General features: G+C 40.4%; 2 protein-coding genes across 2 annotated transcripts in view; both read right to left on the bottom strand.

Moving 5' to 3' along the window:
- Positions 1–785: 785 nt before the first annotated feature.
- On the bottom strand, positions 786–8983 carry tnfaip6 (tumor necrosis factor, alpha-induced protein 6). Its single transcript, XM_079170516.1, has 6 exons — positions 8843–8983; positions 6920–7057; positions 6059–6220; positions 2547–2775; positions 1046–1086; positions 786–956 (listed from the first exon to the last, which is right to left on the bottom strand). The coding sequence occupies exons 1-6, from the start codon at positions 8940–8942 to the stop codon at positions 835–837; spliced, it is 792 nt and encodes a 263-aa protein (XP_079026642.1). The 5' UTR covers positions 8943–8983; the 3' UTR covers positions 786–834.
- Positions 8984–18909: 9926 nt separating this feature from the next.
- itgb5 (integrin, beta 5) overlaps positions 18910–21389 on the bottom strand; it is a 39822-nt gene continuing 37342 nt past the window's right edge. Inside the window, exon 16 of the mRNA XM_079170487.1 lies at positions 18910–21089. Within this exon, the coding sequence (XP_079026613.1) occupies positions 20994–21089 (96 nt within the window). The 3' untranslated portion in view covers positions 18910–20993. The remainder of the gene's footprint in view (positions 21090–21389) is intronic.

Raw genomic sequence — 21389 nt, 5'->3', positions numbered from 1 at the left:
TAACGCCAAAATATATTTTCTTTCAAACTCAATAATATATATATATATATATATTGATATATTTTAATATCTTAAATGTGTTACAAGTCAAATTCAAAGGGAAAAGTACAAAGTTTTAGCTCAAAATGAACTTAAATAATATGTATATATATGAATTACTTTATTTATTGCTGTGTAGTTTCCCCCAGTGATCAATACACTTTTTAAAAAAATCTATATTATTACATTTTGTTTGTTCACAACGGCTCTTTACAAACCTTCGGGAGACTTTGTCCATGTTTCATACACTCTATGATGTATCACCAGAGAGCTAACGTTGTAATTATTCATAGCAGTGTTTAAATGTCGTTAGCAGTGAATGAGTGTTATTGTTTATTTTTATATGTGTATCATTCGTCTTTTGGAGACTCAAACTTTGTATGTATAGAGCTCGACAACATTATAAACCCAGTAGGTGTTGAATGAGTTATGTGCACGGAGGTGTGAATATACAGAACAGTGGAGGGTGATAAAAACCAAGAAGCAACGTTAATAGTTAACCCAAATATTCAGAAACAATGGCTGGATGTGAAAACGCGTTGCAGTGTGAAAGTCAATGAAAATATAATTGTAATAAAACAGGTTTGTTTTCCATAAAGTAAACCTCAGGATGAGGTGAACACAAAGTTCGGATTGTTTATTTAATCTGGAACGTAAAATCAGAAACTTCAACACAACTTAATGACAGAATTATTTCTTTAATCAGCTATAAAGACATTCATTACAGTCCACGATGCAACACCAACGACAGCATGAGCACAGCCACGGGATGACATCAGTGTGTTAGAGCATCGGTCAGTGGAAGCTATGGGTGTGATTCTGTGAAACCGGAGACGTGTTCAAGGCGATGTACTGTAACTGGAAGCCGCCGGCCGTCACTGACGCGTCAGAGAGGAACTTCAGTGTCATCACGTTTCCTGTGAAAACAAAAACACCGGAGACAAATGATCAAGAGGTCCGTCGGGGTGCGACGGTGCAGCGAGCGAAGAGAGGAGGACAACCTCACCTGTGCTGATGATGTCGTCAGGTAAATAATCGCCGCAGAATCTGTGAACAAAGATTTATAAAATATTCACATTAAACTTCCAGGTCGCAGTCTCTTCAGTTCAACACACATTTAGTGCTGAAACAATTAACCCATTTATTATTTAGTTTTGATAATCAGTTCATCATGTCAGAGATTAAATGAACAAAAACCTCTCTTTTGTGATTTCATTTGCTGTTTTTCTCTGTTTTAATATAACTCATTTTTTTTTTTTATTTATTTTTTTTTTTCGAGTATTTTCACAATTTTACTGACATTTTATAACTTCATCAATTGAAAAAAATTTCCAATAATAAAAATAATTTCTTTAATGCATTTTTTTCTAAATAATGGGAGGTGGACCTCCACTGAGTGTTATTACTGTAATTCATGTATTTACTTATTTTTTAATATACAGGACCTTTTTGTCGGCAGACATTTTGACTTTTAACATTTTTGTGATGTGGCTCATATGTTTTCGTGGGTCTGTTGAATCTTGTACAATGTTTGCATAATATGCTGTAAACTTATGACGCTTAAGTGGAATACTTCATTAATCATCTGGAAGTTGTAAAACTGAAGATTAATCTGAGATGCAGTCCAGCATTGTGTGTCAAATTGTTCTCGTCATAAATCATAAATTAGAACATCATGATGGTAGCATATGGTGGCCATAACCATGCCCAAATTTGTTGCAGCCGTTTTTGGGTTGATACACTTTGTTGCACAAATTTGGTGCTAAATTTAACCATCTTTGACTGCTTGAGAATAGATAAAAATAAATGTCAAAAATCCCTCTAATACACCACATTAAGACACCAAGACCTTGAGGAACACCATTAAAAAGGTCCATACAAGAATTGCATTTTTCGGCGATTGGATGGAGAGTACTTCTGATCTGGAAACTGTTCAGAAACCCATATCTCCAATATACATCGGAAAACCATACATCCTCTGAATTACCCTGGCCTCCTGTTTTTGGTTGTGAAGTTTCATGAGGCTGTGATTAAACCAAGTTCAACAAAAATAGTCTCACTGTGTAAAATGGCCACTGTGGGGACTAGCATCATCAAACATAAATACAACTGGGCTCAATGGATCCACGAGAGTCCCATCTTTCCAGTAATACCTAATGTATGCATTTTCAAGAGATTGTTCAGGGACCCCAGTGTGCCATTTTTATGCCCCAAAACGTATGGGATTAACAAAAAGTGGACATGTGTGTGAAGGGGAGGCTCGTATCCATAAAACCCATTTTTATTCACATATCTTAAGGTGAGAGGTCAGGGAATGCCAGGGTTTTCCCCCCAAAAGGTAGCCAACGTCAGTGCCTTGCAGCCTCTTAAATCAATGTTATACCCATGTATATACCTCGCCCTTCCTCATATTGGCCCTGTGAAGATCCGGTTTACATTTTCTAAAGTTTTGGGAGCTATAAGTTCGGATACGTCCTAGTTTCAAAGACCCCTCAAAGGCCCCTCACCTCCCAGCGAAGCCGGAGACGTCGTCGTAGCTGTCGAACACCTCCAGGTAATCTGCCAGACACCCCATGTCCTCCTCCACATCAAACTCCAGGAAGTGGAGGTGGATCCTCTGGCCTAGGCGAACACGGATGTGCCAGTAGCAGATCTGTTCATCCTCGTACTCCTCGGGGAAGCCAGCGGACTGAATGATCCTCTGTTGGTCCGTCAGCACCCCGCCACACTCTTTGGCTGTAAGACACGGACACGAGATGAACGAGTGATCAGCGCGTGGAAAAACAAAAAGTGAACTGCTTCTATAGCGGCTGCTACTGCCTCTTCTGTTGAAGGAAACTATTTATTCGTGGTGTTTGTGTTAATCGTAGACAATATGAAGCACAGACAGATCGGAGTCTAAACATACGAAGAGATGTAGAATATCATCTTGACCTGTGCATACCAGAGCGTCTGTGTATCTCGTTAGTGAAGGAACTTCAGAGAGCGTCTCCGTGTAAAGGGGCGCCTGGCACCACCGTACTACAAAACAGGCTCGCAAAGGTGATGCGCAGGTTGGCAAGAACTTCTCATTGACTCGAGTGTTTTGATCGCTGACCAATCAGAAAACATCCCGACCCATCATCGATGGCCTTCATATTTTCAGATCTGTATCACGCTTACACAAATAACAATTTTAAGTTGTCCCTAAGGAGCATGAGTTTTATTTTTTCTATGTATCAGTGTGTCAAGTAAACCACAACACCACTTCAAAGATGACTCCTAAATTCAAAGGAATGTTACAAAGGTACTGTATGAGCCACAAATTTTAAAAAAGCAACTCCCCCACACACCAATGACTACTTCGTCAATTCTGTATTGCAGCTAAAACACTTGCCAACTGCTAGAAGACCAATGAGTGAGAGAGAATCTAAAGAGAGAACTGTGTGTAGTTATTCAACTTTTGTATTCCAAGATGACTTGAATAATGATGCACGAGTCATCACGCAGCAGCTTCACCGATACGGCGTTGGTATATTAATGTATAAAGAACAAAGCAAAGAATACATGCAATGTTTCCCAATGAAGTGTGAATTATTCACATGTCCCCAGTGATCCCTTGCTAGCTGTGTTGAAGATATTACATGTGAAATGTTAAAAAGGGTATATAAGTAGAGGCAAACCAGTGACGTATTATTATTTTGCTAAATTTGTGCTGAAAGGCAGCTCTGGACCATCTTCAGCTGACATGTGGATTAACGTGGAGTCTGTGTTCTCAAGCTAAAGGACCACTTTAAACTCCCCAGCGTGGCCCCTTTAATCAGCTGGTGGGATTGAGCATCTGTTCATGTGAAGCGTTGTGGTTTGTGGGGGGGGGGGGGGGGGGTCTGTCTCTTGCGTGTGAGCGCTGAATGAATGCAGAATTCTGTTGAATGAAGGAAATGAAACACATGTGGAGAGACTGGTGACAATGGTATTGAACTCTGTTCCACTAGACGTCCAGCAGGGAGAAGAAATGTTGTTTAACATTGTTTCTTCACTTGTGACAAAGTCAGCTTGTACACCCGTCACCCGTTGGTTTGTGGTTTGTGGTCGTTTTGAAGCCTCCAGTTTGACATTTTTTGCTCTCGCCATCTTGTTTTTTTTTGCAACCAGAAGTGACACAAGAGGGTGGAGCTGAGAACAACAGAACACTGAATACGGTGTTTTTAGGCGACCAAAATGTTACAATTCACTTTCATGAACTGAAAACATGGTGAATGTTGCTTTATGGTCTGTTTGACGCTAAATGGACCATAATTTACTAAATGAACATCATGCTGTATTGAAGAAGACTTGAAACTAGAGATTGAGACCATAAACTCATGTTTACAATGTTTACTGAGGTAATAAATCAAGAGAGAAGTAGAGTCATTTTCTCATAGACGTCTATACAACCAGAGGAGTCGCCCCCTGGTGAACATTAGAGAGAATGCAGGTTAAAGGTACTTCAGCATTGGCTTCACTTTTCAAAACAGGATGTTTTCACCTGATGTCAACTCGTAAATTATTCGAAATAAGTGTTGCAATAACATAGTTTGTCCACCAGAGAGCTCAGTACATACAATACATTGACTCTTTAATTTCTAAGTTTAAAGCTGCTATATTGGGTTGTTCTATATTAACAATTGGCCAAATTACTGTATGAAATGTGAAAGGCCTTCAGAGAATTATCAGCTCCCCTCAGCTCTTTGGGGCTCATATTTTAGCTTTTTTCGGCTCATTGTTTTGTGTTTTTACTGCTTTAGTTCAGTCTCACAGCTCTCATAGTGTCATCTTCAGAGAACGAGTGGTGTGATGATGTTGATCCAACCTAGCAAAGTGAAACACTGTGGTTCCTTGATAAATAGAAACAACCCACAATTCTCAGGTTTTTTTCTCGTGAATTTGTGACTTTGATCTCAGAGAAGCTATAACCTTTTCTCCTCGGATTTCAGAGCTGCTTTGGGTGTTTATTTCCAAAATATTGATTTAAAATTATTTTCAGATCAACTTTAAAGGACACAAGACATTTCAAAAATGATTTGGCTCAGAAATGAATCAGGCAGATTGTAAAAAACACTGAATCATTCAGCCGTGGTTGTTTTCAAATCCTGTGTCAGTTATCACATCCACTGACATCTTATCCACACTGAAGTTCTTTTCATCCTCCAGGTTTATTCTTGGTCCCATCATGATAACTCACTGTGTGGTTTTGAGTCAAGACCTCCGTCCCAGTGCTGTGGTTAAGATCTCCAGATCATCCCTCACGTCTGACTTGAAACATCCTGAGTGAGTCTGTGGAGCCTCAGACTTGATGACTATTATTAACCTGAGGTCTCCCCCACTGGGAAATGGACCACAGCCATGCAGTCATCACTTACTCTTTAAACCAGATATTCTACTTTAAAGAGTACCAGCATCAGTGCCAATAATACTACTACAAGTAAAAGTCCTATATTTAAAAAATTGTACTTAACATGTTGGTAAACATTCATACATATCAGCATTAAAACATGCTGCATAAATCAGTAGTTTTTTCATACTTGAACTGTACATTTAGCATGCAAAATCTCAATCAACACAGTCTTTGAATGTGGTGGAGTAGAAGTATAAAGTTGTAAAAAAAGCGGTAAAGTACAAAGTACCTAAAAATCTCCAACTAAAATGTTTCTTTTTGGCCACTTGGTGGCAGCAAAAAACAGCTGTACAGACAAGATTGACATATTTTCACCTTATAAAGTCGATATGATGAACGTGAGCTCCATTTTCTTCACCAGCTAGTCGCTAACTGTGCCTGTCTGCTGTTGGGTTGATGGGAGGGAACCAAAGCAGTAACTTTGTGGCCCAGAAGACCAAAACATTGAGATGAACTCTCTGTAGAGCTTCACAGTCGGGTGATACTTCTCTGTGGGTTTGTCACTATATGTCAATATTAATCCATATAAAGTGAGTTAGGTACAGCACCTCAGTAAATGTGCTTAAGTCAGCGTTCGCTGCTTTGTGTAAAACATGTACTCACAGTCTGGGTTGTAGCAGTACACATCCCATCTCTCGCTTTTGTTCCGCCTGGGACCGTAGTCGACGATGCCAACCTTCCCAAAGCCACAGTTGGCTCCAGGTTTGACGATGGGGTAGCCAACGTGTCCTTTGTCGAACCATCCAGCCGCACACACATGGAAACCTGAACAAGAGCGGGGAAAATAAGGGCTTTATGCCACCTCTCAAGTCACTGATAATAAACTACTTTATTCTGCCGGCCAACCACAGAAAGGTCCTTCTTTCAACTCTGCCAGCCTTCAAAAGCCCAAACCTGGATAAGAGCTTTCCTGGTAGCCAGTGCTGTTTATTTAGTTGTTTTTAGAGTTTAGCTACAATCAGCAGACCCCAAAACCAGATCAGCCCAGATAACAGAGGGACCTCCCAGGTGGGCCGCTGTGGGGAACCTCAGCTGTAAGGGAGGCAGCTCGTTCACTTCAATCTCTGTGCCAAGAGAAGCGGCGACGTTACCCACCCAAGAAGGTGTTAACTTACTATACTAGTGGGGCCGCTTGCAACTTGGCACGGACATCATGAAGCAGCAAAAGCACTCGTGGAAAGAAGTGTTTCACTCTCATATGTTTCCCCAACGACTTTTTACCCCCGTGAACATGTGAGCCTCCTTTATTTCTGCATGTTAAAAGCATTCCAGCTGGTCAAGAGATGCATCACCGCCGCTGCATCAGACGTGATGTTTAATGTGCTTCATGGGAGAAAGGTAAACACAACCCTCCCCCGCTTTCATTCGGCGGTTGGCAATGAGGAAAGAATCTGTCTGATGAATCATGACCCCCGACAGTAAATCTGCTCCAGCAGGAGGCTCTGCACGTGTATTGTCGCGGACCTATTTGACGAGCCGCCTCCAGTTGTTCATAAGTGGCCAGCTTCCCTCCCTCGTATTTGCAGACGGTCCTGGCCTCTTTATACGTCAGCTGGTATCTCCCTTTGCGTGATTCCCGGTGGTAAACTCCAGCTGCTTGTTCTGTCAAATGGAGAGAGAGAGAGGGAGCGAGAGAGAGCGAGAGAGAGAGAGATAAAGGACATGGCACTGTACAGAAGTGAACATCTGAGATACTTGCACTTTACTCTTTTCTGTAACTTTATACTTCTACTCTACATCGCAAAGTAAATATTGTACTTTTGAGCAGCTTTAGTTCCTTTACAGTTTACAGTTTTCATCCCCTTCCGTATCTCCAGCTGTGTTGATGCTGAATGTTTGCGATATACTGAAGGATGACGTTGTTTCCTTCAAGTGTTGAGAAAATCCTCCTACTTCTTCAGGTTAATGAACTCTTTAAAAAGCCTCTTGGATCAGCTGGAAAACGCATCGTCACAGAGCTGAAAACAGTTTGTTCTTTTTAGAGATACGAGGTTCTCACAGGACAGAGACGCTACAAACAGGATGATCTTAAAGAATGTGATGCTCTGCTGTGTGATTAAACTACCCAACAGGATATAAAGGAGGAGTTGATGCAGGACTTTTACTTGTAGAGTATTTTCACCCCATGCCCATAGGTTAAATATCAATTCAAGTTAAACATAAAAGAAGAAGGAGAGAGGATATAACTGTGTGACATTGCTTTGCTACATTTGGGAAGTTCAGCAACAATCCGGTCACTTGCTCTCTGCTCTCATCAGCGGGGAGCCCTCTGCTGATCCTGCTTTACGCACGCATGACTGCAAAAACCGGGCACAAAACAACTCCGAGATTAGACGATAATTTGGATTTGTTTAACCTGTCTGATGAATGCCTTTTACACTAATTCAACTCTGGTGCTCACTGCTGCAGGAAGCCGCTGCCCTCTCACCCCAGTCAGGTTCTGTAACAGCGCAATGCTTCTTCAAAAGAAGAGAGAAAAGATTGAGAACTTCAAAAAGAAGTTGCATGAATAATAGAAAAATGCCGTGCATGTGATTCAGGTATAGGTGAACCCCTTATCAATATGAAACACCGTTCTGTAACTCTGCCTTTCACCTCATGAACACAATGAGAATGAGGTTCATAGAGTGAGAGTCAGAGGTGCGTGTGGAGCGACCTTTACAGCTTGTAAGATTTATATTTCACACATGAGGAGAGACTCAACTGTGATGTGTCAACATCATTTCAGCTAGCCTAGTTTATTCCCAAAGATATATAAATACAGGCCTATAAATCAGCTGAACATCTTTTGTCATAACTCTGATCTGTTGGCATGTTGGAGAGCTCTGAGATGAAGTCATTCCTGCTTGTTTACTGGCTTCCTGCAGCACTCAGCCAGGAACATGCAGTTTGGCACAAGGGGGAGTTAGTTGCCTTAATCATTAGTCCTCGTTACTCCACACAGTGTACCTTTATGTGAGGACATTTGCTGCTGTGATGGCAAAAACAAACAGACAACAAGCTCAGGTAAAAGCAGCAGACTGAGGGGAAATTAAGTACATCATTTGCTAATACATTTCATTCAAAAGTGTGCTCAGAACGTGATGAAAGGCAAAGCAGCACTGGTAGAAAACGTTGAAACAGAAGTCTGATAATTGAAATAAACTGCAGATTGTACTGAATAACGGAAGTAAATAGTGGTGTCTAGTAATCCACTAGAGTTATGACTACAACTGATGTCAGAAATATTCGATCATTTGGGCTTTAAACGTGACCACAATGAGCAGTTAACGGGCACGCGCGGTTCAGAACAAAGTGCTCCAACAAGTCGCTCCGTAAACGACCTTTTTTCTTTCTTTTTTTTTGTTAGCTCCAACAGCTACGACAGTGAGAAGAAGCCATAATTACCCAGCCATATCGAGTTGTGAAATATTCCGTTTCTGAAGCCCCACGCCTGCGCCTCCTTCAGCAGGAAGCCGAGTGTCCAGAGGAGAGCGAAGAAGCGCATCCTGCAGGTCTCAGTGCGCAGCTGCTCTCTCTCCAGATGTTTCCAGGAGCTCGTTCCTCTGCCCCCCTGCTGCGGGCTTTATAAAGGACGGACAGCTGCTGCTGCCGCTGCCCCCCCCCCCCCCCCCCCCCCCCCCCCCACAGAGGGGACAGTACTGCAGGTAACGTACTCTGAGAAGTTGCCAATATTGCTCATTTATCTGACAGCATGTGGTTTGCAGCTTCATACTTTTGCTACATGCCAAGCTCATACAATCTGCTGTTTCCTTAATGGTGGTTTAAAGACCTTTTGACACACATGATCTAAAATATAGATTTATATAGATTCATGTATGTATTATTAAACACACAACATGAAGAAGCCTTTTCACTCATTCCACAGCGTCTCTACAGGTTGTTTCGCCTCACAGGAGCCGGGCTGCAGCATCGGAAAGGAAACAATTATAGCTTTGATTTAGTTTTTAGTCTTTTTTTTAAACCAGAGGTAGAAAAAGGAACAGATGACGGGGTTTAGACAGGAGTCAAACTACATGAGGAAGAACCGGTCGATCACCTGTGAGAGAGACGCAGTAAGATTAACATATCGGCTGCTTTCATCTCAGATTTCTTCACGTTCACTGTCTTTGTATTCTTGATTGATGCAGTCATTTAATTTAATGATATCGTTGTAATATTGATGATGCAGCACGGGACACTGGTGGGTATTGCTGAATAAACGAAGCAGAGCATGACACCATGTGGGGCTTTTTCTTTTCCCTTCCAGATGTTGAGCGTCTCCCACAGCTTCAATAATGGGATGCACCACCAGGAAGGAACACACAAGGGACTGTGTGTTCCCAGCAGTTTGGAAACCAATAATCTAAGTTTCTTAACAGCGGCCCAAGGGCTGGCCCAAAGCACTATTCATTGATTTAAAAAAAAAAAAAAGATCAGTTCACTTTTCAAACTAGTGAGCAACAATTCAAATAAACGTGTGAAACACGTGTGTATGTGCTTTTTCTAAATCTTTTTTTTTCTTTTCATATAAAGGTCAAATAAAACTTTAAAAAATAATTATGTTACGTAGATGATTAAAGCTGCTCTAATCAATGTTAACAGTGGATGAAATGTATAACGTGAAATGAGCCGCTCGTGGTGATGAACCCACAGAGAATCACTCAGTTCTCCTCAGCATTCTTCAACTCCTTGTTTTACTTTTTATGGCCCACAACTTGAAGTTGTTCCCAAAAAGCTCTGTTAAAGCCACTGTACACTGTACCTGCTCAGCGCCACACAGCAGCCTGACACGTTAGAGACTAGCTGGTGAACATAGTGGAGTCTGTAGAGACAGATATTCCTTTCAAGAGTTGGTGGAGACCAAAAACAGAGCAAAAACAGAGTGAACATATACGTTATCCAGGCAGCCAGAAGTCTGACTCCAAATGAATACTAATGTTGCTTCACGTCCTCAGAGTCAGAATCAGAAACTGTTTATTGTCAAGTACGTTACACATACGAGGAATTTGGTGAGAATATGAATTAGTGACAGCGTTGTCTTTACTGCTTGTTACATTCAATTACATTTTTTTAAATTAAAGTGGGTTTAAAGTTTGTCAAAGAAATGATGAAACCAAAGAGCATCAGTGGAATGACGAACCTGCAACTATATCAGGGATCCAAACATGACGATTTTGTACTTCACGGAGGTTTTACACTCATGTATTTAAGTTATATCTAACACCAAACGTCTGGATGGTGTAACTCTTTGGGTGGAGTCCGTGGGTGTCAGTGACCTGTGGTGTTACCGATAGAAGTGTATACAGCATATTTGGTGCCCAACAATGAGGTAATGCATGAAATACATTCGCCTTTTAAATACGGTCCTTGGAAAACCACATTTAAATATTTAGACACTGAAGTTGTTGATACAATATGTTATTTCTGGAGCAAAGCCTTCGTAAACGATGTGATACCTCAGTGTGCAACATGATATCTCTTTTCCTGAGAAGCATAGGTTAATGTGAGAGGGCGCACACACCCACACACACACACACACACCCACACACACACACACACATCAATGACTGCTTGGTAAAATTGTCCTGAATGGGTTCCAGATCTGGGAGGAAATGATCTGTACCTTCTTAATTCTCGGCGAGCCTCTCCCTTTCTCCCTTCCCACTCGTGGAAAGTCCGTCTCAGACGCAGTAATTGCGACAGACTGTACATTACAGCTGCATTTTAACAGGAGACGCATCACCATTTCCATGTGTCCGACGACTACAGCAAGACAAACTGGTTACTCAGTAGTCTGTGTCATGATTAAACAACAATTAAAGTTCACTCTATTATTTACACTACTGACATCATGTCTGTCACGAGTAATACATGCAATAAAAACATGTTGAATGTGTTCAGAAATTGGAGGAAAGACAGGACCTACAAGAGACGTTGTTGCTTGATTATGATAGCAAAGGTTTCACATTTGAGGTATTAGCTCTTTATAAAGTTGTTTTGTTGCTTTTTTACTCATCAAACAAACATGGCGTAACATTACAAAATACATAGAATCATGTTTCTGGCCTCCCGATGAATTCATGTCAATATTTTCTCCCCTTTTTGTTCCACTTTGCTCAACTCATGAGGTAAATGGTAGATGTTCCCTTTATTCTCAAAATAAAACATATAAGAGCGCTTTAAGGGAAGACTTAGTATGATTTAGTTTCGTGGTTAAAAGTTCCAGATTTGGAAATCATCAGCAGAACCACGAAATTCTGGAGAGTTTCCCTGAGCGTTGGGGGTAAAACAGTAATTACTGCTCTGAAATCCTCGACACACATGTCAAACACGTTTTAGGAGCAGAGTTTGTTTTATTGTTCAGACTCTCTCTCTCACTCTCTGACCGTTGCTGAGAAAGACCTCCACATGCAGGACAGATACAACGAGCCCAGATGGGGAGAGGATGGATGGAGAGAGGGGGGAGAGAGAGAGAGAGAGAGAGAGAGAGAGAGAGAGGTGGAGGATAATAGACTCTTTGTTCCAGCTCTGTTTTCTGTTTTCTTTCATTCTCTCGGGCTGTAGGCCGCTGACTTCTATGATTTAATATCCTGGCACTGGCATGTGTCAAACTGGAGCTGCTGCTGGTGGTCTATGACACACATGCACTCATCCGTGCACACGCACACTCACACTAACCCAACCGTCTTCATTTATTGTAGAAGATCCCTCCTGCAAATAAAATGACCTCAACAGAATACACCCATCGTGTCTCGTCTCTGCCGGTGAGCAGATAATTCCTAATTCAGTCTTTGGTTTATTAATCTTTATACATTTTTATGAAACAACGATAATTAGAATCCCTGTAATGGACGAATATACATCTCGTTTGTTTTACTTAAAATAAAATCAACTTTTATTTCATCTCTAACTCACCCATGTCCTGTTTTACTCCACTACGTTTATCTGACGACTTTATTTACTTGTTACTTTGCAGATTCAGATTAATAATACTAAATATTAACAATAAATACATTTGGACGTATTATTATGGATAAATAACTTTATTGATCCAGCAGGGAAAGTCACAGGATACCCAGCAGTATATATATGAGCTCCACCTCCACAAGCTGCATCATTGGAGAATAATAACAATGTATATATATATATATATATATATATATATATATATATATCCCAAATAAAATCTGGTAAATGCTGCTGTTCATTTGTGCTTAACGTGTATGTTTACATTGTTCATCTTGCATAAATCATAAATATCTTTTTAATGACATTATGCAGTTTCTGTCCCTGTGTGTCACATGACAAGACCAGTTCATCAAGTTCATCCCGTCTGTTTCAAACTGTCACGGCCGTCCGTCCAATATAGTTTTAACTCCAACGAACTAGTGTCGTCATCATCTGGGGCAGCTTTTTATGGTTTGGGCGATGTCCCATAGTTAAAGTCATTGAAAACTTTTTAAATCAAGTCTTTCTCTGTAACATTGAAGTGAGTTTGAGTTTGGAAGAAAATGTGTTTTGGCAACATTTATTAAGTTTAATACTCAAAACGTTGCACTGTGAGGATGTGGTTTAATCAGATTCTGATTTAAATATGTGAAGTATGAGACAACAGAGACTGCTTTTCAAGATTATTTTGTGTTCATGTTTAACTCCTTTTAATGGAAATCTCAACGCACACAAAGCTTCTTCTTCTTCTCTGCATTTGTTGTGTTTGTAAATGTTTGACTCTCACTGTACTCAAAGGCAAATGAGTTCAACAGTGACTCATTAAACGTATTGTGAAAATTACTGAATACCAGCAGTAGAAGTACATTTACTCAAGTACTGCACTTCAGTACAATTATGAGGTACTTGTATCATTATTATATAATGTTATGGTACTTTATACTTCTACTCTAATACATCTGAGAGGCAAAGTTTGTACTTTTTAATAATTAATAAAGATGTCAAATACATTTAGTGACTTTGCAGATTTAGATTATTAATACAAAATAGCTTCAACTAATAATTACAATACATTAATACATATATACAATATTAAGATGCAGTAAATACATTTAAATGAGCTCAAACTTTAAAGTTATGAACACATTAATGCATCAATAAACAATCCTGTAATATAATATAGGATTCTGAACTGGGCCATTCTGCATGATGAGTACTTTTACTCTTTGTATTTTAAGTATATTTTGATGCTAATACTTTTAATGCAGGACTTGTACTTGTAACAGAGTATTTCTACACTGTCGAGTCTTTTTACTTCAGTAAAAGATCTGAACACATCTTCCTCCACCAACAAGTCATTTTGGATTATAATTAATCATAATTAATTCACCTTTATGAAGGTTTCTCCTTTAGGAGGAAACATACCGCCTCAGGAAATGCCCTTAAAACAAAAACAAAAATACTTTCTGCTTTGGTTGCATTGCTCTCATGAGTCAGCAGAAAGAGAGATGATTACACGTATGCAGAATCCAGTGTTACAATAAAACGTAAAGGCTTTACACTGTGGCTAGCATCACGATACCTCGCCTACTGCCACTACTACCATCACAGTCAGTCAGAGGTGAAGTGCTGGCGCCTCCTGTTGTTCACAGGTTAAAGCTAAAATACAAAGAGCCTTTACTTCAGTAAAGTATGAATACATGAATGTCACAATACTCAATAAAAAGTCAAAGTCCTTCATTCAAACCTTCAGCTTTAAGGATAATATAGAAATAGACAATCTAGACGCTGATGGTCTTGTTTACACATGTAGGTCATTTAAAGGCGTCAGTAGCACATAGAGATGGTTTCATAAGTTACAAGTTCCTCACAGTAACTTTAAGTAAAAGTGTATTAAATTGACCGTTTGTCTGAATTTAGAATCTTAATCTGTTGAGTCTGTCAAATAAACTTAGTGGAGTAAAAAGCACAATTTTTCCATCAGAAATGTAAAGAAGTAGAAGTGTAAAGAGCACAAAATAAAAGTACAATACAAGCATCTCATAAACTGTACTTGAGTACAGTATTTGAGTAAATATACTTTTGATACTTTTAGAGATGGTTCCTCATTTCAGCTCAGCTCCTGAGATTATCACTTGTGTGATTTTCTGGTTTTGCTTCTTCACCTTCAAACATCAGTGTTAATGTCCACACTTTGTTGTGTTTGTGTGCATCAAAGGCCTGACGGGACAAAGTCAACAGCACTTTGTTTTACTATCAAAGTGACTGCAGCAGCTCATTCATATCGTCTTCCACATAACAAAATGAAATGTGTCGGGAGAATCCTGGTTTTAGATTCCAGTACATGTGTCAGTAATGCAGACAATGTCTTTGTAGCATGGTTTACAAAGTACGGATTAGACTTGTGAAGCACTCGTGTGCCTCTAGAGGGAGACATCATACTGTTTCTGGCAAAGAAGCTCTTGTTCATTTGACAACAAAAGGGTACATCCTGTCTCAACTAGTCTCAGGCCCAGTCCCAGTGTCCCCCCCCCTAAGGCCTCAAACCAATGAACCCTCCGGGACTCACTGACGTCAGCTGTTAAATGGTTGAGTGTGAGAGACTGGGAGGGCTTGAAATGGTGTAAATACGAATGGGGCAGCACTTTCAGCAACCCCTCAGATCAGACTGACAATAACGGCATTCAGCAGCAGGAGGTCAGAGGTGAAAACTTTGTGACTTTCCGACAATGTTGTTCGACACGGTTCACGGAGCTTTTGTCATGCCTGAACGTGTCGCATGTGAGGTCAGAGCACATCAGAGCTGTGTTCGTGGAAGCACGAGGACGGGTGGGCCGCTGTCCCGCTCGCTGGGGTTCATGTGAAAATCCCCCGAATCGTCTCGGCTTTCAGACCCGGTGAACTAAACCCCCAGTTTACGCCAAAGCATTTACATCATAAAGAGGTTAATGCTCCTTTTCCTCCTCCCCATGTGGAGGGAAGCAGACACCCGCTCTTGCTGTAGGATGCGCTTCATTCAGGAGGACTGTTTGATAAATTAGATTTGAAATCCCGGACCTTTGTCATCCTTCTTCTTCTTTCCCCTGATATCTGTCACCTTACATTTCTGCATTCAAAGACAAGCGCATGAAAAAAATACTAAAAAGAGTAACTTCTCAGATCTTGCAAACAACATGAATGCTTTGTTTCATGAAGGAGAAAATTGTTTGAAGTCAAGGTTACACAGAGTTTTGGTGAGTAACGGTGAATACAAACGTAACTTTTGTTTGTTTACGAGGAAACTGAAGAGGGCACTTTTAATTCTAGTGACTACTTAAAGGGACAGTGTGTAGGATGTAGTGGCATCTAGTGGTGAGGTTAACCAACTGAATACCCATCCGCTCACTCCTCCCTTTCCAAGCGTGTCAGAGAACTACGGTGGCCTTCAAGTAAAGTAAAAACATGAACGGCTCTCTCGAGAGCCAGTGTTTGGTTTGTCCTTTCTGGGCTACTGTAGAAACATGGCGGACTCTATAAACAGGACCCGCTCCCTCTATACACAATTCTTAGTTTCAGGTCATAAAGACTAATAAAAACATAATTTTTTGATTTAATTATATTCCATTTCTACTTATAAATCCTATTTTACTTAATGTGCAACATACAGTTTGAAAGAAAAAAAAATAACAATGACATTTTTAATTCTGAAAACAAACCCTTTTTCCGTTCAACACACTCAAGAGGTTTTGCTGCTACAGCTAAGAAGCTAAGCTAATACTAGCTTAGCTTCTAGTTACTGACTTTGTGACTCTTCTCGTCTCTAGCGGTACGCTAACATTTAGCTTTATGCCACAGTTGTAAATATTTTAAGGCCTCCACTGCTCAGCACAAAGCGGTCAGTGTTGCAGATTCGTGGCGAGGCGTAGCTTCTCCGCATCAAAAGAGAAATGATGCTGAGAAAGCAGAAGTAAATAAAGCGGAAGGATGGTCGACGGGAATTATTTTTAAAACAGGAACGGCGACAAATAAAAGGAACGGAGATTAGTTTCCAAAAGTCGGAGATAGTTTCTACAGCGGAGAAGCTTTTCTCAGACGATGTGTGAAGTGTGAGTCGAGGAAGTGTGACATCATCTATGTGTACATTAAACACAGAATACACAGGAAGAAACAAGCAAGCAAGCAAGCGCACACAAGTTCTTGTAACAAGACTCCAGCTCTGTGAGCCTGTATTTAGGCTCAGCGGTGATACGAGATAAACACTAACATTAGCGTGCTAACACGCTCACAATGACAGTGTTAACACGCTGAGGTTTAGCAGGTCTATTCTTAACCATTTTAATTTAGCATGTTAGCGTGCTAATATTTCCCTGATTACCAATAAACATAAAAGTACAGCTGAAGCTGTTGGGAACGCCAGTAAGTAAAATATGAGCAGATGATGGCACAAGATGGAAAGTCAGAGGGTCACCAAAGTCAGAAGGATTCATCCTCTCGGCACAATGAACGTCTGCACAAAATATCACGGCAATCCATCCCATAGATGTTTCAGTCTGGGTCTTGGAATCATTACCAATCCATTGGTCACAAATGTAAATGATCAGATGTGACACTTTACTGAACATATAGAAAACATCTAAAAAAAAATCTCCATAAAAAGGCAGAAAAGGTGATTTTAGAGAATTCCCGAAAATGCTGGAAAGGTTTGTGGGAGTGTCTCAGAGAAAAGAGACATAATTGCACAAAAAAATGTAAATATTTTATGCTGTTTTGCAGTTAATCGTATTGAAAAGTCCGGTTACCTTAAATATAAGAAATGCATACTCGGCAGAGAAAAGCATTTACCCTCGCGAAATTCTATCTTCCATCAGCAGATAATTAGGACATTGATTCTGTTAATGAGGGTCAGGCCTCTGTGCACCAATAGGGTTTATTTCCCTCCCTCCCACAGCCAGATACAACCGGAGCTCTGGGACTTTACAAGCACATCAGAGTGCTGGCAGAAGACCCAGTCAGCATGAGGAGGGGGAGGGGGAGGGGAGGGACGACGACCCACCCAAAAGCAGAGATTTATGAGCTCACCTCAAGCAGGAATAACTGAACAAACATTGACTTGTTCCACATCACAGCTGTAGTTCCCTCCTGCCTTACATGAGACGGCCTCACAACTTTGGTTTTCCATCTTGAACTTTTGTACTTCTGGGTTTTCCAACGAGTTTTAGACTCGACAACCGACATTAGAACATGTCATTTGGAGGTATATGCAGACGGGTCATATTATATGAACATGTGTGTGTAAAGTTGTGAAACTGTGTCTCAATCCATACTGTGTGTACATGCATGCACAGATTCGTGAACAAGAATCTCTAAATGTGTCCTCTGTATGGAAGCCCATTCCTGCCAGCAAAATAAAATAAAAAAATCCACCAAAAAAAAAAAAAAAAATATCCATCCAAAAAATAAATAATATACATAACCACCCAGAAAAAAAAAATATTTTTTTGTTTTTGTGTTTTTTTTGTAGCCAGAAAAAAGTAAAAAAAAAACAAAAAGGTCAGTGACGATCTCCTCACAGGTCCCTTCATCCCCTCGCCAGTCTTTCCATGAAAACGACATGCAATTCTACATATTAATACTTATAATTATATATAACATCTAACATTTACAAAAGTCACCAGTAATAGTTACCTTGTGTAGAATTGCATGTCGTATTTTTTCCGGCAAAAAAACCATCATAATCTTTTTTTTTTTTGTTTTTACTTTTTTCCGGAACAAATACGACATGCAAAAAAAAACAAAAAACATAATCTTTTATTTTATTTCTGGCTGGATATATATATATATATAATCTTTTTCGGGTGGATTTTATTTTATTTTATTTTTTTCGGGTGGATTTTTTATTTTATTTTGCTGGCGGGAATGGGCTTCCATACGTCCGTTCTCTGTACACCTTTGTGTACACATTTGCATTTAAATATTTGTTACATTAGTGACAATTGAATATTGAATATATTATCGATGAACATGCTTCTGATTTGGAGACTATGGTGAAACAAATGAAGTAGTTTGTGGGATGTCGTTCGTAAGTTTTCTTTCCTTTCTTGTCACATTTGTATTATTAAGCTGACGTGTAACTGCAAAGCATCTTAATTACTCAAAATAGACGGTGACTAAAAATGTCAACCCGAAAGCTGAAGCCACTTTTAAAAAGCTGGTGTTAAACCCTGAAGATAATAATTCTAAGTAAGCGACCGAATACGTTATTAAAAGGGTTGTTCTGTAAAAACTTAAATTACAGCATCAGAGGACACATCAGACCGGCCTCCCTGTCTGTGTGATCACACATCAAACATGAGCCAGCACGGTTAGAGGGGCTAAACAGATGTTTCACGAAACTTTGAAGGGTGCAGACACACAAGGCCGAGTTATGTGCGACGTTTAAAATTAGACCACAGACCGATGCCGCTCTTCCTCTCGCAGCCTCTGTGGATCTGTAACGTACGACTGAGCCAAAACACAACAGACGCCGCCGGCTTTTTTTTTTTTTGACACAAGCAGATTTATTGTTCTCTGCTCTGTGTGCAGTATTACATACACATGTAGTGGTGTGAGTCTGTTCATCCATGTGAAAGCGTTCACGCCTGTACAGGAAGAAGAACTAAAGATTCATGTTTTGAGCTGAAACAAGGTGTTGTGGGTGAGTTTTAGTAAACTGTGCCGAGACGCACAGCCGAGCCCATTCAAAACATTTTCATTTCATTTGGCACCATATGTACATACATACCCTCGTTATATTATTTACACACACTCTTTGCACTCAAACACACACACACACACAAACTCCAAGTCCCTGCCACTTTTACTGTAAGAGCGTCGCACCCTCTTTCTCGCCCGACCCCCTCGAACGCGTCTCGCTGACAGAATTCCCTGCGACCGTTCAGACCTCATGTCTCACTGTGGGAACAGTGACGGTAGATTTATGACTCTGGACGCTCTTCCTTTGAGGTTTTTCCCTCAAAGTTTCCACCCACTCACAGTGCAGGCAGGGTGGACTCAGCCTCACAGGGACTTCACACTGCACTGTATGCCCAAATCCACATAAAACTCACAGTTTCTGCATGTTTTTCTATTCCAAGTGAGAGGAGATCTACTCTACAAGTATCATCACATGAGAACGCTTTAAGGCAGTCCAGATTGTGAGGCGCTGTTAAGGGTTCAGAGGCCGGTGATATTTTTATTCATATATGTTTTAATCCAACGCAAAGAACAAAACCAACAATGATCCTAAACAACTATTAAGAATAATGATGTAGCTGCATTAGAGACACATCAATGAGCCACACTGTTGCACTCCAGCTATTTATTACTGTCCTTAGAGATTAATCTACTTAGTTCTCGATTAATCGTTTGGTCAACAAAATGTCTGAAAATAGTACCTCTATCTGTCACTATTTCCTAATGCCCACGGTGACATCTGTTCAAATCACACAATATATTCAATTTACAATAAAAGCAGAAAACTACTGGCGCCGACTTCTGAAGCTGGAACGACAGAACATTTGGTGCTTTTGAGAAAAACGAAGAAAAGAAAAGACCAAAATGATGAATCCATTAAGAAAATAGCTGCAGATCAACTGAGGGGACGAACAGGATGCTCGGTAGGTCGGCCTACACACGTTCATCATCCACGCAGCATTCGATATAGAGAACTTTTCAAGATTAACGTCTTCAGTCGGAAACAAATGAGTTTGGGTCTGAGCGCCGAAGACGACTGAAAGAACGGAGGGACTATAGCACATTGTTGGTTTTGCTCTTTGGCTTGAACACCCGCCTCACTGTAAGTGTTCAAAGGCTGGGGGGCGAGTTGGAAATCCTACAATTCAGATGAACAAAAGAGAGTGCAACTGGAGCGTACAATAACACACACACACACACACACACACACACACACACACACACAACATAGAAGAAAATTAGATTCTTTACTTGCCTCTTAATATTCTCTGTGCAAAATGAGGGTAAGAAGTCTATTGCTTAGTAAATGTTAGTAGTACCACAACGTCATCACAGCCACCGTCAGAAATATGTGCTTTTTAATAATCCTGTGCATTTGAAATGATCCGATGCGGAGTGAAATTTATTCAGAGTCCTGTTGGCTGCAAAGTTTACACCAAAAAAAAAAAAAAGAAAAAGGCATTTTTTAGTGTTTATAAAAATATACAAATATAAGCCAATGTCCTGCCTGCTCTGTGCAAAGATTGAATGGTGGTTTTATGTGGTTGGAGTCGTGGTTTTCATGAGAGAGTTTGTTTATTTTGTGTAACTGCAGACAAACTCACCGCTAACTCTACTCTCTCTCTCTCTCTCTAAACTAGACCGAGGAGGTCACGCTTCTTTCTTCCACCGACTGTGAAAAACACCCGGATGAAGAAGAGAAGAAGTCACATCATCTCTGTGGTAGGCTCGAGTCTCCTGCGTAAAGATACAAAAAAAAAAAAGGCCATAGACCCCCCCCCCCCCCTCTAGTTCATTTCACTTCTGTTATCAGGTGAGAATCGAGTGTGCTCAGTCCGCCTCCGTCCTCCAGGGATCTGTTCGTCGGACCGGTCCTGCCGCGCCCCATGCTGAGGGATCAGTGGACCCCTCCGTTGAAGGACTTCCCGTACATGTTGAAATCTGTTTCTACGAAATGTGTAGACACGGGCTGCTTGTACAGAGGGTTGGAGGCCTGGAGGCGTGCGAGAGGTACAAAACAGAAAGTCACAAAATGAGAGATTTGAACTCCAAATAAGAGTTCTGATCAGTAAGGGAATACATGACACAGCGCTCTGCAGTTAGGATACAAAAAAACGGTATTTGGTTACAAAAAGGACGTAATCGGATTACAGATAAAAAGGGGATTATTAGCAAGATTACAATGTCAGAATACTGTTTTTCTGTGCAGATGTGCACACATTACAACACTCTACGACACAATGGCCTCCAACGGTGGACATTTTGCCGCTTTTTTTGTATGTAAAGCAGAGAA

Source organism: Pholis gunnellus (genome assembly GCF_910591455.1).
Source record: "Pholis gunnellus genome assembly, chromosome: 12".
NCBI lineage: Eukaryota > Metazoa > Chordata > Actinopteri > Perciformes > Pholidae > Pholis > Pholis gunnellus.
The sequence above is the reverse complement of the archived record's forward strand: the minus strand, read 5'-3'. Positions and strand labels throughout refer to the sequence as shown.

Bases quoted from the DNA above. Each gene is read 5' to 3' on its own strand.
- tnfaip6 (XM_079170516.1), bottom strand. From the start codon at position 8,942: ATGCGCTTCTTCGCTCTCCTCTGGACACTCGGCTTCCTGCTGAAGGAG. The intron at 7,058-8,842 runs GTAATTATGGCT...TCCATTTGACAG, and splicing joins TCACAACTCGATATGGCTGG to AACAAGCAGCTGGAGTTTAC. The intron at 6,221-6,919 runs GTCCGCGACAAT...GCTCTTGTTCAG, and splicing joins GGAGGCGGCTCGTCAAATAG to GTTTCCATGTGTGTGCGGCT.